This window comes from Eretmochelys imbricata, chromosome 1, assembly GCF_965152235.1.
Source record: "Eretmochelys imbricata isolate rEreImb1 chromosome 1, rEreImb1.hap1, whole genome shotgun sequence".
Taxonomy (NCBI): Eukaryota; Metazoa; Chordata; order Testudines; family Cheloniidae; genus Eretmochelys; species Eretmochelys imbricata.
In genome coordinates, this window is record NC_135572.1 from 140,221,106 (window position 1) to 140,237,158 (window position 16,053).

General features: G+C 42.1%; 1 protein-coding gene across 1 annotated transcript in view; it reads right to left on the bottom strand.

Moving 5' to 3' along the window:
• Nucleotides 1-16,053, bottom strand: part of SCML2 (Scm polycomb group protein like 2) — a 106,119-nt gene that overhangs the window by 57,316 nt on the left and 32,750 nt on the right. Inside the window, exon 4 of the mRNA XM_077807182.1 lies at nt 4,059-4,293. Coding sequence (XP_077663308.1) covers nt 4,059-4,293 — 235 coding nt within the window. The remainder of the gene's footprint in view (nt 1-4,058; nt 4,294-16,053) is intronic.

A 16,053-nucleotide genomic window follows, 5' to 3' on the forward strand; every position in this document is an offset into this window, starting at 1 on the left:
AAACTATGCAATAGAATGGCTGACTATCATCATGAGAGGAGCCAAACGTGAATTCCTGGATAATACAAAAACCATTTGCTTATTAGGTACATCATTTCAAATAATTTCAATGAAGAGGAATGGCAATCTGAACACAAGGACATCACTGGCCACAGACTGGTCTAAACACATTTTTTGTACCACTGTATTAGTTTAGGAACAGATAAAGTTAAAGTGGCGCAACCAGCTAGTGTAAGCGTAGTTAAACCAATATAAAAGTGCTAATATCAGCGTAGCCTATTTCGATACCAACCAAAGCACCTTCATACTGGTAATAATTGCATCCACGTTAGTGGGTTATACTGCTTTAACTATATCTGGTCCTAAAGCAATATAGTTACAGTGGCACAAGCACAATAAAGTGTATTTTGAAACACTTTAAATAGATCACAGACCCGCACAAAGCAAATTGCTGCTCCATTCTGGTTATCTCCCTCACACAACATTTGGAAGGTTCAGTTTTGGAGTAGAATAGAGTGATATTTTAATAGTACTTCACACTTCACCTTTCCACCAGCAGATCTCAAAACAAATATTAACTGAGCCTTGCAACATAATATGACTTAGTAGCTGAGGACCAGCCATAGCGGAGACCCAATTTGTACTTGATATAAGATCAGTCTGTCCAAAAGTTCTCTGATGCCATTAGGTACCTGCATTTTTCCTGCATCTGGGAGTGTAAGTGAACTACAATACAGCCGTGACCATCTACTCTATCTTTCTCCTCTCCAGGAATACAACCATTTTCCTCAGCAGTCAGAGTAATACACAAACATCCAGACGGCTCTCTAGTGATTAACACTGGACTTACTGTACTGAGTATTTCACTGTTGGACTAAGAGTGGGCTCCTCCTGGTGGTCTAGTGGAATATCACAGGTAGAAAAGAGATACGGAGTCTCATTCTATATTTCTTAACTTTAGCTGAACAGTTACTTCAAGGATCCCAAGCACTTGTTTATCCATCTGCCAATGATACAGTAACAGAACAAAAATCTCTCTCAAAATATCCACCCAGTACTTAGAAGTCCATAGATGAAGCATTTCCCAAATACTAATGTGAAAATATTAGAATGCACAAAGCCCTGTAGGTCAGGGTCAAGTTTACCAGGATATTTTGGGGGGGGGGGAGGGGGAGAAAGGGGGGAAGGAAGAGGAACTGTTAATTAAAAATCATGAAATCCTCAATTGAAAGCACAAAATACCATGATCACTGAGGGAACCAAGGAAAGGAAGTAAAAGTAGGCATTTAAATAATAAACTTGAAAACAAAAACATACTAGAGTTGTTGTTCAATGTTTTTTATTTATGGTAGTTACTGGACATTTTTGTTCTTTTTTCTATAAGTTACGCTGATCAGAGACAGAAAAGACCTACTGTGCTACATGGGAAAACACTGTGTGGTTAACTGTTGGTAAACGCTGACCACTATAAAGTGGTTGCTTAGGTTTATTGTCAAGTATGATTACTGAGTGCAAGTGAAAAGGTCTTCCTGTTTCTTTCTATTTTGACCAAAGAAGTATTAATATTTATATTCCCTTTATTATACTTAGGGAAAACATGTTAGTATGGTATCAAAGGTTTTATCAGCATAAATTTAAGATTGTTGTATTCCCATGAACGAAGTCAGCATTGAATTACGAAGATTACTCTTAACAAGTTCTGATAAAAACTTTATACTATATCCTCATATGTGCTACATTTAATTAGAATAACTGTTTTAGGAGGTATAATTTTTAGGCAAAATTATGCATTTGTGTTGTTGGGGAAAAGGAAAGAAAATGTTCTCTGACTGGTTGGTTTTATAAAATGGCAGCTGTTTAAATTTGCTGAGGGTCTTGGAAAGTCAGAATACAATCCCAGCCAACTATATTCTGCAGGCAACCTTACAGAGTAAAATACTTTAGACCACACTAAGTATACTTCACCACAGCATACATGATACATTATAAGTATAGGAAATGCCATAGTAATGTCAATACCACAGTACAGAATGTATTTACTTTTGAAAGTGTGGTTGTGGTTTAAAACCAGGTGCGTAAAAAAATTTTTAAAAATCATTTATATTAAACACTTTTTAAAAACAAAAATAAAGCTATTTAGAATTATATTTGAAATTGACAATCTATATTAAAGCCTAAAATTATAATTAAAGTTACCTAATTTAAATATAAAAAATAACATTAAGCAGTACACGCCTGCTGCCAGGTTTTAAAGAAAGTCTGGTAAAGTCTAAACTGGTAGAAGACACTGGCTAAGCACCTGGAACCAGAGTCTGTTGAGTGCTAAACCAGTATTTGATAGAAGTAGAGTAGGTCCCTGCAATTCTACCAGAACTTGATGGGACCCAACTACAAGTATCAGGTTTGGATTGGGTCAGAAAACAACCTGAACCTCTGAGGCTTGGGTCAGGTCACCTCTGAAGTCTCTCTCTTGCCCAGGAGGTTGGCATAGTGGTGGCTGCGTGCCCCACTCCTCCAGCCACCTCTGCCTTGTTGAATAGTATGCACTGCCAAATAAGTGTGCTGCACCTCTCACTCCACAGAACACACACAGTGCAGCAGGGGCTGGCAGCCAGCAGGATTGGGAAAAGCAGCTGCCACCATCACACCAACCCCATGGGCAGGAGGTGGCAGAGGCGCTGCTAACTCAGGTTTGGAGGGAAAGGTCAGGTTCAGGTTGGAAAATGACAACACTCTTGGGCTCAGATGGGGTGGATTTGGGACTAGTTTGGGTCTGGGCCTGAGCAGACCTTTAATACAAAAAGGGTAACCTAGATTCTATTCTGATTCATGCATCACCACCATCATTATCGTTAAGTGAGCAAAACACTCTTGAGTTTAGTCCTGTCCAAATATGGGAGGAATTTTTTGGAAAGGAAACTATGGATATCTGAGTGTGCAGGAAGATTATGTGGTGAAGATGACTTCTGGAAGGACAGTGGCAAGGGACTACTGGCTTCTGTAGTGCAGCAATAAAGAGTGTAGTGCTAAGTTATCAGTCTAAAACCAGGAAACACGTCCTACATTTGCTCCCATTCTCTGATACATATATTTGGAAAATTACTATCACCACATACAGTGGTACAGAAGTGTAAGAGAAAAAGATTTGAAGCAATGTAGGTCCCTCTGTCTCCTTTCTCATCCAAGAGCTAGCCTAGACTAAGAATGAGAAAAGAGTGAATGAAACATGCAGAGTGAGTGAAAGATAGAAAATGCACCCTCACGTCAGTCAGCCGACTCTTAAATTAGATAGGAAGTAGAAGAGAAAAGAAAGCAAAAAACCACAACAGGAGCTGTTACTCCTTTGAGTTTTATGGGAAGAGGCATTTAGGACCTTGTCCTGGCAAGAACGTACTTTAAATGCATTTCATTTTACTTAAACAAATTTAATTAAACTCCTGTGGAAATCATTTTGAGTTTGTCCGTTTTTTGAATTATTAAAATTTTAAAAATCTCTCTCTCTTTTCTACAGTGCACCTGATACACCAGAGACCCAAACTCAGGAGCTTCACGCAAGTTCTAAGAAATGTGGCTTTAGGAAGCACTTTGAGACTCTTCTCCACAACTGAAAGTAATGTAGAGGCCCTGGGTACCACAAGGTAATGCCACAGTTCTCTATAAATTATGGGGTGAAGGGGGATAAATTAACTAGACTAACGTAATATTTATGTGTAACCCATCAAGCAGTCACTGAAAAGACCATTGGGGATCTGTCCCTCCTCATGATTAGTGGGGGGATTCTGGGAAGAGGGAAACATTTTTGGATAGTAGAACTCATGCTCAAATTCTAAATTTCTCTATCCATTCCTAGACACAGTAATACACAAAGTGGAGTCCAGTTCAATTACTCTCTTTATTAGCTTTTTTACTTAACATTTATCCTTCTTTTGTTAACATTTCACTTGAACCATTATTTCAAGCAGCACTTGCCAAGAAAACAAGATAACACTAACCACAAAAGAGCAGCATCCTGTGGATCACATATACTATGTCATTAGTTCAGAAACATTGTTCCTTACCGAGTGGCGGCTGGAGCATCCCCCCTTTCTTTTCACAGGTCCCAATTGGCTGTATGTCACAAGAATCCACAAGCCTCCAAAAGTCATTTTTGTTGTCACTTCCATCAAGCCGTAACCTTAATCTGGCACCAGTGATTCCAATTACTGTAGCTATACACACTGAGGTAACATTGCGTGGGTCGTGGGCTTCCAGTTTCATACCAACTTTGAAATCATTGCTAGGTGGGATCCTAGACTACAGGAGGGGGGTGGGTGGAGAGAAAAAAGATATTTTTCTTATTTTTGTCTCCCAGCTTGAAACAGATACCATGAAAAGTTTTGCTAAATATACTAGACAGTTATGACCACATAGCTTCCATTCATCAAGACATATAAAATGCTGTTATACTTACCAGTTTATGAACTTTAGTCAGTGAAAAAGGTCCCCCCGCCCCTCTGCTGGTAATAGCTCACCTTTCCTGATCACTCTTGTTACAGTCTGTATGGTAACACCCATTGTTTCATGTTCTCTGTGTATATAAAATCTCCTATAAAATTCTCACTATATTTTCCACTGCATGCATCCTGATGAAGTGAGCTGTAGCTCACGAAAGCTTATGCTCTAATAAATTGGTTAGTCTCTAAGGTGCCACAAGTCCTCCTTTTCTTTTTACGGATACAGACTAACACAGCTCCTACTCTGAAAAAGGACTAAATCACTACAAATAATTGGCTGGCTTGTATTGCTTTCTAGCAACTCCTGAGCAGGATGCTTGGCTGCCATGTTGCTGGAGACCTCAGAGTCCAAAGCCTCTCTCCCCCAAACAGCGAAATCCTCAGATTTTTAAGGAAGTGTTTAATCAGCCAGTTAGTTTCTGTTGGCTTAATGGCTTTGGAATTCTAGATTAGCACAATGACTCTGCCAGCAGTTGATCCGTTGTTTTTCTTTCCTGTGCTGCAGGGTCAGAAGTGAGGAGCAGGTGGAAGGCTCCCTGGCAATTCAGAGAGCAATTGGCGAAGAGTGGCTCACTGAGACGGGTGCCTGGGTTGGTCAGAGTGGGGTGGTTGCTGGAGTACTCTTTGGAAACCATGTAGTGCTAGAGCAATAGCAGCTGGAGCACCGACAGCCCTTGCCTAAGAATGGCACAGCTGAGGGTCAGTGTGCCATGGCACTGCCGGACTCCACGAGAGGGCAATGATTATACTGATAATGGTGAAACATATTACAATGATCACCTTCTGGCAAAAGAATTACAAGTAATTGTACCCATGATGTTTCAAAAAGGCATTGTGAATTAAACAAAATTTCAATAAAGGCACTTTTAAGAACTAAGGTGGCAACCACTTTAGAGGCTTGGTATTACTTCTACATCAACACGACGAATTCTCAGTAGTCAGAAGGACAAGCATAGATAAGGAGGAGACCAAGGGTCATTTGGTGAAAGTGAGAATACAAGAGGGAAAGAACAATGCAAATTGCCATTAGATCCAGATTAACTACCTCATGTGATATAATAGCTGAAGACATATTAAGATTTATGGCTTGAGGTACGCTACATTCATAACAAAAAGTAACAGAAAATTAGGTGTTATTTGTATGACAGTAGTGCCTAGAGTAGTGGTTCTCAATCTTTCTAGGTTACTGTATCCCTTTCAGGAGTCTGATTTGTCTTGGTATCCCCAAGTTACATCTCATTTAAAAAATTACTTGCTTACAAAATCAGACATAAAAATACAGAAGTATTACATCACGCGGTTACTGAAAAATTGCGTACTGTCTCATTTTTACCGTATATTTATAAATCAATTTCAATGTAAATATTGCACTTACATTTCCGTATATAGAGCAGTATAAACAAGTTGTCGGTATGAAATTCTAGTTTGTACTGACTTCACTAGTGCTTTTTATGTAGACTTTTATAAAACTAGGCAAATATCTAAATGAATTGATGTACCACCTAGAAGACCTCTGCACGTCCCCAGGGGGTACGCGTACCTCTGGTTGAGAACCACTGGCCTAGAGAACTCAAGAAAAATCAGGGCACTACTGTACTAGGCACTGTATAAACACAAAGTAAGAGACAGTCCCTCCCTCAAAGAGATTACATCTAGATAAATAAGATAAAGGGCAGAAGAAAGGAAATATCCCCATTGTACAGATGGGAAATGAAAAGAGCGAGAAAGTGATTTACCCTAGGTCACACAGGAAGTTTGTGGCAATGCTGAGAACTGAACCTAGATATACTAGGTCCCAGTTCAGTGACTTCCTCTCACAGAGTTGAACACACACACGCACACACACACACACACACACACACACACAGAGGAAGAGTCAGCCACTGGATGCAAAGATGTAAGTGCCAAGCTGATTAGCATGCATCAGTTTTTGGACTTAAGACATCTGCATCATCACTTCCCCTGTTCTGACAATTGGTCTTTGATGCTGATTCAGTGTTTAGCATACTGTAAATTAGGAAGAAGAGGGGAGAGGAAGATCCTTTCAGAAATTTCTATACCAGGAAGGCAGGGATGATTGACGCATGACAACTGCACGGCACTAAACAGGATTTAGTAACATAAGTAGCAGTCCATTGCAGATCAGGATCAATCAGGTCCAAAGTTGTGAGGGAGAGGGAAGACCAGAGAAACTTGTATTCACCCCACACAAAATATCTATCCATTTAAAATATCTATCTATTTAAAATAGAGAGGTGTCAGTCAATGGTAGGAACTGTGTCTGTCCAACCTGACAGGAAAAGTGTGCTGCAAGACTTACTAGGATAACAAATGGGGTTGCATTTCCTGCCCCCTTTGCCCTTCTGAAATTTTAAAAATATTGAAATCTTGGGTTCCTCTCGCTGTGAGTGAAAAAGCACTGTTTGAGACAGACCCCAGATCAACAGCAGGAGCCCTGAAGGAGCCATCAGAGCTCTGCACAATAAAAAGACAAGAGACATTCAGTGTGTGGAGCCTAGCATCTGTCACTGTACCATTCAGACAGCAGGCTGTCTGAGAGGGGAGCCCAGGCATATTAAATTTAAAGGGCAATTCAATGTCAGGATATTGCTTGTCAAGCTGTTATTCTCTACAACCCTGAAAGTCAATTAAAATTGAAAAGTTAGGGTGGTTTTTTTTAAAAGAGAAACTGGTTTAAATTGCAATACTGGGGGGGAGACATATTAAAAGATATCATACATAATATTTATTTTTGGCATTATGGTAGCGTATGAACCCAACTGAGATCAGGCCTCCATTGCTCTATGTGCTGCACAAACAGATGGTAAGAGACAGTCCCTGCCCCAAACAGCTTTCAATCTACACAGACAGGACAAAGTGAGAGAAAGGGATGCAGATTTCAGATAGTTAAAGAATTTAAATAATTATAGAAAATAATTCTAAAATAATTTTAACAATTGAGTCTATAGAGAATGGGCTTACAAATACCTTTATCTTGATTTAAAACCTAGTTTATTGGTTTCTCACTTATTTGTTCATTTCAAAGTTAATTAAGTATCTTGTTGGCCTGTACATTAGAAAATTATTTGACTGGCCACTAGGGTATACTATCAGCTCCTCCCCTTGCATTACGCAAAGTGATGACACATTCACAGGCTTTCTGATTCTCATCTACGTGAATTCTATTCTATTGCAAAAAAACGTAGTTAATGCAGAGTTGAGGTTGTTTGTGGTATGTCATCCCCTTGCAGAACATTGAGTTGAGATCTGTGTGCAAGATCTGAACCCCAATTTGATTTCCTATCATTGTGTAATCCACCAAACTGCGCTTTGTGCAAAGCTTAGCTATGAGTATGCTAATGTAATGTCAATGGTGATTAAACTTGTCTCCTTCCTTCGATCAAAGTCATCATTGCAACACACAGTTAAGAAGAAAAGGAGTACTTGTGGCACCTTAGAGACTAACCAATTTATTTGAGCATAAGCTTTCGTGAGCTACAGCTGTAGCTCACGAAAGCTTATGCTCAAATAAATTGGTTAGTCTCTAAAGTGCCCCAAGTACTCCTTTTCTTTTTGCGAATACAGACTAACACGGCTGTTACTCTGAAACAGTTCAGAAGCTTTCTTTCAGAAGCATCTGCTGATTATGATGACCTGTTGATTCAAATGACATCCGCTGGCTGAGCAGAGGGTAAGTACTGAGAAGGCTGTGGGAAATTTGAGTTCACGTGGAAGAATATCTACATAACATTTCAGGGGGAAAAAAAAGGCGGAAGAGCTACATGCATTTTTGAGGGATGCCAGAAGCAGGAGCATCCTGGCCTTCCTTGTCAATTTAACAGGCAATGATTTCAACTTAAAGTTACAGGGGCAAAATCGCAATGTAGTGGATCTCCACAGCAGTGTCACTTCCTTTGAAAACAAACTAAGTCTCTTCAAAAGTGCTTTGGAAACTGGGGAGATGCTGCATTTCCCAACGTTGCTAAGCTGCTGGGACTGCAGGTGTGAATCAGATGGCATCTTCTCTGGACACGCTTCTTCAAAACTTCCAGCAGAGGTTCCAAAAATTTGGAAGTATTAAAGTCAACTTCCTGTTTGTACTGTTTGTAAGGAACCCATTTGTGGTACAAGCAAATGGTACTTAGTGTGATCAAGCAAAAGCATCCTTTCCAGATGTTGAAAAAGAAAAACTACAGCTAGAACTTACTGAATTAGAAGCGGATGAAGTGCTTAAGATGCGGCACACTGAAACTACATCTGAAACTTTCTGGACAACCCTTATGCTGGACTCCACGCATCCACACATAAGGAAGGTGGCATTTCACATTTTGACTATGTTTGGCTCGACGTATGAGTCAGCATTCTCGACAATGAACAACATTAAATCACATAATCGCTCTGTTCTGACTGATAATCATCTGTGCAATTGCCTCCGTCTTGCCTTGACTGAACTCACTCCGATCTTCAAGACCCTTGTCCAGCAGAGGATCTGTCACTTTTTCCACTGCGAGTACTATAGTTATACATTATTCACGTCTATTTTATTTTAAATTTGTATTGCTGTATAAAATTACATTTTCAGTAGTGAAACTACAGTTTTAACAAGTATTTCACAGTAATTATTCATGATTCTTTTGCTTAATACACGTGTAGGTGGGTGTGTATTTGTTATTGGAAAGACTTGAATCACAGAAGATAAAGAGTTCATGTGTACTAAGTGTTATTTTCTTTCAAACTCTGATAAACCACAAAAGGCTGAAAAGTTTTGAATATGTTTATCTATATGCAGATATGCTTACATTACAACAACTGTATTTGACAAAACTCATTCAAAACTTGAAACAGTTTTCTGAAAGTGTTTTTTATGCGAATATTTGCATGTTTTATATTTTATCTAAGTACTTTCTCAAAGTCTCAAATTATATCTTTCTTGGAGGTTATTTTTAGGTTATACAGTGGTTTGATTTTATTTTTTATTTAATGCAGTAAAAATATAAGCAATATAGGCGCTGGGTGTATTTCACAGTACTGTATGTGTTCGTTGAACAAGGGCACTTTGTGGTATGAAAAATATTTCTCTGGAGTCTGGACCTTCGCTATATCTTAACCAAGAAGTTTGGACCTTGACAAAAAATAATTGACTACCCTGGTGTACTCCTGGCTTTCACACAAACTTCTGCAAACTCATGTTCAAGGAATCGCCTAGAATCCACACAATGATAATTCTGGCAGCACATTTCTTTTCCCTCAGTGGTCAGCGTATCTGTGCTGTCAGCTCCAAACCTCCATACTGTCTGTGACGGGTTCAGTCACAGAAACCCCCTTGAGACTGTCACCTGACATGCTGAAATTACCTCTGAGCCCGTTTTCCACTGCCAGCTTGAGACTCCAGAAACCTGCCTTGTTGAGCCAGACATGCTAGTCTGCTGCAACACAGATCCAGGTCTGGTCCACGCCCCCAGAGCTGCAGACTTTAACCAAAAACTGCTCAGCAAGTCACCTATCTCCAGCACCCAGACACCCAGTTCCCAAAGGGATCCAACCCCCAAATAAATCAGTTTTACTCTGTATAAAGCTTATACAGGGTAAGCTCATAAATTGTCCACCCTCTATAATACTGATAGAGAGAGATGCATAGTTGTTTGCTCCCCCAGGTATTAATCACTTACTCTGGGTTAATCAATAAACAAAAAAGTGATTTTATTAAGTATATAAAGTAGGATTTAAGTGGTTTCAAGTAATAACAGACAGAACAAAGTAAGTTACCAAGCAAAATAAAACAAAACACTCTAGTCTAAGCCTAATACATTTTAGAAATGGAATACACCCTCAGAGATGTTCCAATAAGCTTCTTTCACAGACTATACTTAGTCTTAGTCTGGGCCCATTCCTTTCCCCAGTATAGTTCTTGTTAGTTCCAGTTCAGGTGGTAACTGGGGGATTTCTCATGACTGGCAGCCCCCTTTGTCCTGTTCCACCCCCTTTTATGGCTTTGGCAAAAGACAGGAATCTTTTGTCTCTCTGGGTCCCCACCCCTCCTTCTAAATGGAAAAGCACCAGGTTTAAGATGGATTCCAGTACCAGGTGACATGGTCACATGTCCTATGAGACCCCATTACTCACTGGCTGGCACCCAGGTATACAGGAAGGCTTACAAGTAAACAGAGCCATTTACAACCAATTGTCCGAATTAATGGGAGCCATCAAGATTCTAAACCACCATTAATGGCTCACACTTTGAATAATTACAATAGGACTTCAGAGTAATACTTCATATTTCTAGCTTCAGATACAAGAATGATACATTCATACAAATAGGATGAACACACTAGTAGATTATAAGCTTTGTTATGATACCTTACAAGAGACCTTTTGCATGAAGCATATTCCAGTTACATCATATTCACACTTATAAACATATTTCCATAAACATATGGATTGCAGCATCACACTCTTTGGAAACACTACATTAATCTGCCCCAAGATCAGGAAGTAGCCACTTGCCCCCTCCAACTTCCTCTGGGGCTAGTAAAATACAGATTTACTTAAATAACTAATCCAAGGCTTGCCTAACACCCATCCTCTTCCCCCCCTCGCCCCGCCCCGACATACACATTCCTCCGTCTCCAGCTCCTCCCCACCCAACATAACAAAGATTTTGGTTAGACTGGCTGCTTACTGTTCTGCTGTGTTCACAGTATACATCCCCATATAATTAAAAATATATATAATACGAGAGACAACGTGTAGCAAGCAACAAGAGTTATTAAATCTTTAGTGGACAGGTATGCAAAGGTTCAGACTAGAAACTACAGTTGGCAGTTGATCAGTGGCAATGGCCTCAGCAAATTCCATCAAACTGCAGAGACAAGTACAAAGTAGCTGCCTGGAAACCACTCATATTTTCTTTTTTATCCCCATCACTGGTGCATGTACATTGTAATCCTTCCTGACTGCACACCTATGCACGTGAAGAAGTGAACATGTTCTTATTAACTGTTCACAATTTGGGTCCCTCAGAGATTTAGTGAATGCCATACTCTACCTTACATTAAAAAAAAATTGACCAATTTTGACCTGCATCATGTATCAATAGTTTGATCTCTAGCGCTGTGCAAAAACCCACCTGGAAACTTTTTGATTAACTGGATATTTTTTTCTGGTCTAACAACTGTAGAACTGTTGGCTCAAATGACCTCAAATTTTGATCACTAATCCTACTCTACACTCCCACAAAGTGTAACAAATTTCAGGAAAATCTGAGCAAGAGGATTTTAGAGCATTTAGAAGCATCGTCCTTTAAACAGGAAGGATTGCGGGATGATGGAGGGAAAGAGCTGCTCTACACACCCATCTGCAGCAGAGGAGGTTCTGAAAGGTGTGAAGTGGCCCGTTCATCTCAATGTGATATTCTCAGCATGAGAACACCCCATGGTGATGAACAGAACCTAAAAGGATAACTCAAATGTGTTAACTGCTCCATTCATCTCAGTGGGTGTTCCCATACCCTTTCTGGTGGTTTTAGAGCCTGGGATATGCACGAAGTATGCCTGTTTTCAGCCTCCCACACGAAGGGGCAGAACTTCCAGCCCCCACGTCAGCCAGGATCTGGGGGAGGGGGCCTCAGACACTCATAAAAGAGCGAGTCCCCGCCCAAACCTGACTCATGTAAGTGAGGGTGGGAGGAAATCTTGTAGATGGGCATGGGACCCCCAGATCCTGACACATACCAAGGGGGCATAAGAGGGACTCAGACACCCCCAGAGGGGCAAAAGCCCCCCAGATATGGTCACACACACTGAAGGGGTGAATGAGGCTGACAAGTGCCTTTGCCCCTATACTCCAAGTCCTCTTGCCACTCACTCCCCACTTCCCAGTATCCCATACCCCCCACTCCCTAACCCCCATGCTTATCTCACCTGAGCCCCCAACTTCTCTCCATTCCCCTACTACCCCATTCCCAGTTAGCGCCCACCCCATATCCCCCTTCTCCTTGCTGCAGCCTCAAACCCCTCCCCCTCATCCTTCCACTCTTTTGTACCCTAATAACTGGCCCCCTCCCAGGATACAGTCACGTCTAATTTTTTCCTTAGCTGCTTTGATTACAATCCCCCCAAAATAGAATTGCCATCCATGACTCACAAATAACAGCCTCCAGCCACTCAGTCCAAAACTCTTTGTCTTAGGCTTGGACTTGTGATTCACTTATCCTTAGTTAAGTTAATTGAAGAGTGAGTTCACAGCCATTAATCTCAACCAGATCCATGATTCATCCAGTCATTATTTCGTCTCAGTTTAACAGTACAAGGCAGCAGAAGGAAACTTTTTTTTGTGGGGAGGGTGGGGGGGAACGGTGGCGGGGGGTGGGGGGGAGAAGAACCGTAACTCAGGAGCCTCTTATGCAAGGTAGCCTATTTCCTCTTGTTTTTTCCTACCCCCCCCCGCCCCAGATGTTCTGGTTTAACTTGGATTTAAACTTGGAGAGTGGTCAGTTTGGATGAGCTATTACCAGCAGGAGAGTGAGTTTGTGTGTGTATGGGGGTGGGTTTTTGGAGGGGGGTGAGGGAGTGAGAGAACCTGGATTTGTGCAGGAAATGGCCTAACTTGATTATCATGCACATTGTGTAAAGAGTTGTCACTTTGGATGGGCTATCACCAGCAGGAGAGTGAATTTGTGTGGGGGGGTGGAGGGTGAGAAAACCTGGATTTGTGCTGGAAATGGCCTAACCTGACGATTACTTTAGATAAGCTATTACCAGCAGGACAGTGGGGTGGGAGGAGGTATTGTTTCATATTCTCTGTGTATATATAAAGTCTGCTGCAGTTTCCACGGTATGCATCTGATGAAGTGAGCTGTGGCTCACGAAAGCTCATGCTCAAATAAATTGGTTAGTCTCTAAGGTGCCACAAGGACTCCTTTTCTTTTTGCGAATACAGACTAACACGGCTGTTACTCTGAAACCTCTTGGTTGAATGACTCCAAATTTGGCTCGCTAACACTATCCTGCACCTGCATACAAGGCAAACCAAATTTCAAAGCAGTCAAAGTTGCTAGTTGAGTTGGTGCCAACTCCGTGGGTTTTCCAGGGTGGAGCACCCATGGGAAGAAAATAATGGGAGCTCAGCACCCACCGGCAGCCCCCTGATCAGATCCCCCTCTTCCCCACAGCGCCTCCCACCCGCCTGCAGGCCCTGCTGATCAGCTCCTCCCCCTCTCCCCAGCGCCTCCAGCCCGCTGGTGATCAGCTGTTCAGCAGCACGCAGGAAGCACTGGGGGGGGAAGGAGCGGGGGGAGGAAGAAGCAGGAGAGGGAACGGAATGGTGCAGGTAGAAGCAGGGCGGGCCCGGAGGCAGAGCCAGGGTCAAGCACCCCCGGGAATTCAGGAAGTCGGCACTTCTGGCTAGTCAGATTTTAGAGCATTTATAAAAGTCAAGCTTTAAAGCATATAAAATGGTTTCCATATTGGCACATGTACACCATAAAAATTTTTCTTAAATATCATTCTAAGTTTGGGTCCCCCAAAGATTTTGTGAGTGCCACATGCATTACCTTGAGCAAAACTCAGATTGAGCCCGTCTTGACCCTCACCACATCAACAGTTTGATCTCGAGCTCTGCATACAAAAAACCCAAAACCTCCACTATCTAGAAACTTTTGAAAAATGGCTTTTTCAGGGCTTATATCTCCATAAGCCCTGCCTCAAATGACCCAACATTTGAGTCACTAACCATATCCTGTACCCTCCTGAGGTACACCAAATTTCAAAGGAATCTGAGTAGGCATCTCAATTTTAGAAGACTTAGAAAAGTCGACCTTAAAACAGAAATCTTGATGCAACCTTTACTATAGCAGCCTTACCACGCCACTATACGCCAATAAAATCAAAATAGACATACACAAAGATCAGACACTAAATTAATGCTGTTAATTATAGTGGAGTGCCATGTGACCACTTGTGTTGTGAGGCCATTTAGATGCACCCACTCCCATAAGTGATGCATCAGTGGTGAGGAGCAACGATGGTGAGCTTTGGGAGAAAGGGATCCCTTTGCAAACGTTGCTTGGGCTCTTCCACCAGTCTAGGGAGTTTTTGACCCTGATGCGAGGCCACAGAGATTTGTCCAGCCTGTCCCTGTTTGGTCTGCAGAACCACATTTGGAGGCATCACATGTGAAGCCTAACCCCGTGCTCACTGCCATGTGCCCCAGGAGTTGGAGGCAGAGTCTGGCTGATATTTGCAGGCTGCTTTAAACAGTGTCTATAAGCGTGGCTAAGGACAGGAATCTGTGTTGAGGCAAGAGGGCTCTGGCCTGAAATGAGTCGAGGTCAGCCCCTATGAATTCCATCCGTTGCACTGGAGTGAGGGTTGACTTCTGGGTGTTGATCTGTTGGACCAGACCTGTAAACAAGCACAGTCACTTTGGTTACTCGGTGAGCCTCAGAGAGATCTGGCTCTGAGTAGGCAATCGTCGAGATAAGGGTAGATCATTATCCCTTGAGAACATAAATGAGTAGGCACCGCCGAGAGAACCTTGGAAAATACTCTTGGGGCCAACGATAGCCTGAAGGGGAGCACTTTGTATTGGTAGTGGTCTTGTCGCAGGGTGAATCTGAGAAATCGTCTAAGAGTCAGTAGGACTGAGATGTGAAAAGGTGTGTCCTGAAGGTCCAGGGCCAAAAACCAGTCTCCCTGTTCCGACATTGGAATGATCATCAATAAAGTAACCATCTTGACTTTTTGAGCCTTGACAAATTTGCTGAGAGCTCTGAGGTCTAGTATGGGTCTCCAGCCTCCCTTCCTCTTTGGTATTAGGAAATAAAAAGAGTAGAACCCTCTTCCTTGTAGATGTTGAGGTACTGGTTCTATGGCTCCTAACTGGAGCAGACAATTTACTTCTTGTTGTAGTATACGCTCGTGAATCATAGAATATCAGGGTTGGAAGGGACCTCAGGAGGTCATCTAGTCCAACCCCCTGCTCAAAAGCAGGACCCATCCCCAATTAAATCATCCCAGCCAGTGAACGGAAAAGGTGTTCTGGAGGAGGTAGGGAGGTAAAATGGATAGAGTACCCAGTTCACGGTTCAATATTATGCATTCCCAGGCACTGGAGAACACTGCCAATCAGTGGCCAAACGGGTGTGAAGCGTTGGTCAGCTGTATCAGTCGGAGAGAATACTCTAGTGGCGCCTTGACCTGCACATCAAAACTGGTGTTTGGACTAAGAGGGCTGGGATGACAAAGATTGCAGGCCAAGTGATTTGCGTTTGGGGAATTTCCCGTTTTTTCTTTGTGGCTTATAGTGGCGTTGAGGTTGATATTGGGATGTATATGGTCTATGCTGGGACTGGGAACTAAATGATCTCTTTTGTCCCGGCATGCAGCTACCCAACGACCAGAAAGTAGCCCTGGAATCCTTCAGAGTGTGAATGGAGGCATCAGGGTGGCGGCAGCAGCAGCAAAAGCCCGGCAGCGGTATCCACAGGTGGCTGTACCACAATGATGATTGTGGGGCCATCTGCTTGTATGTGCCTTGTTAGTATTGAGCACCATATGGAGCA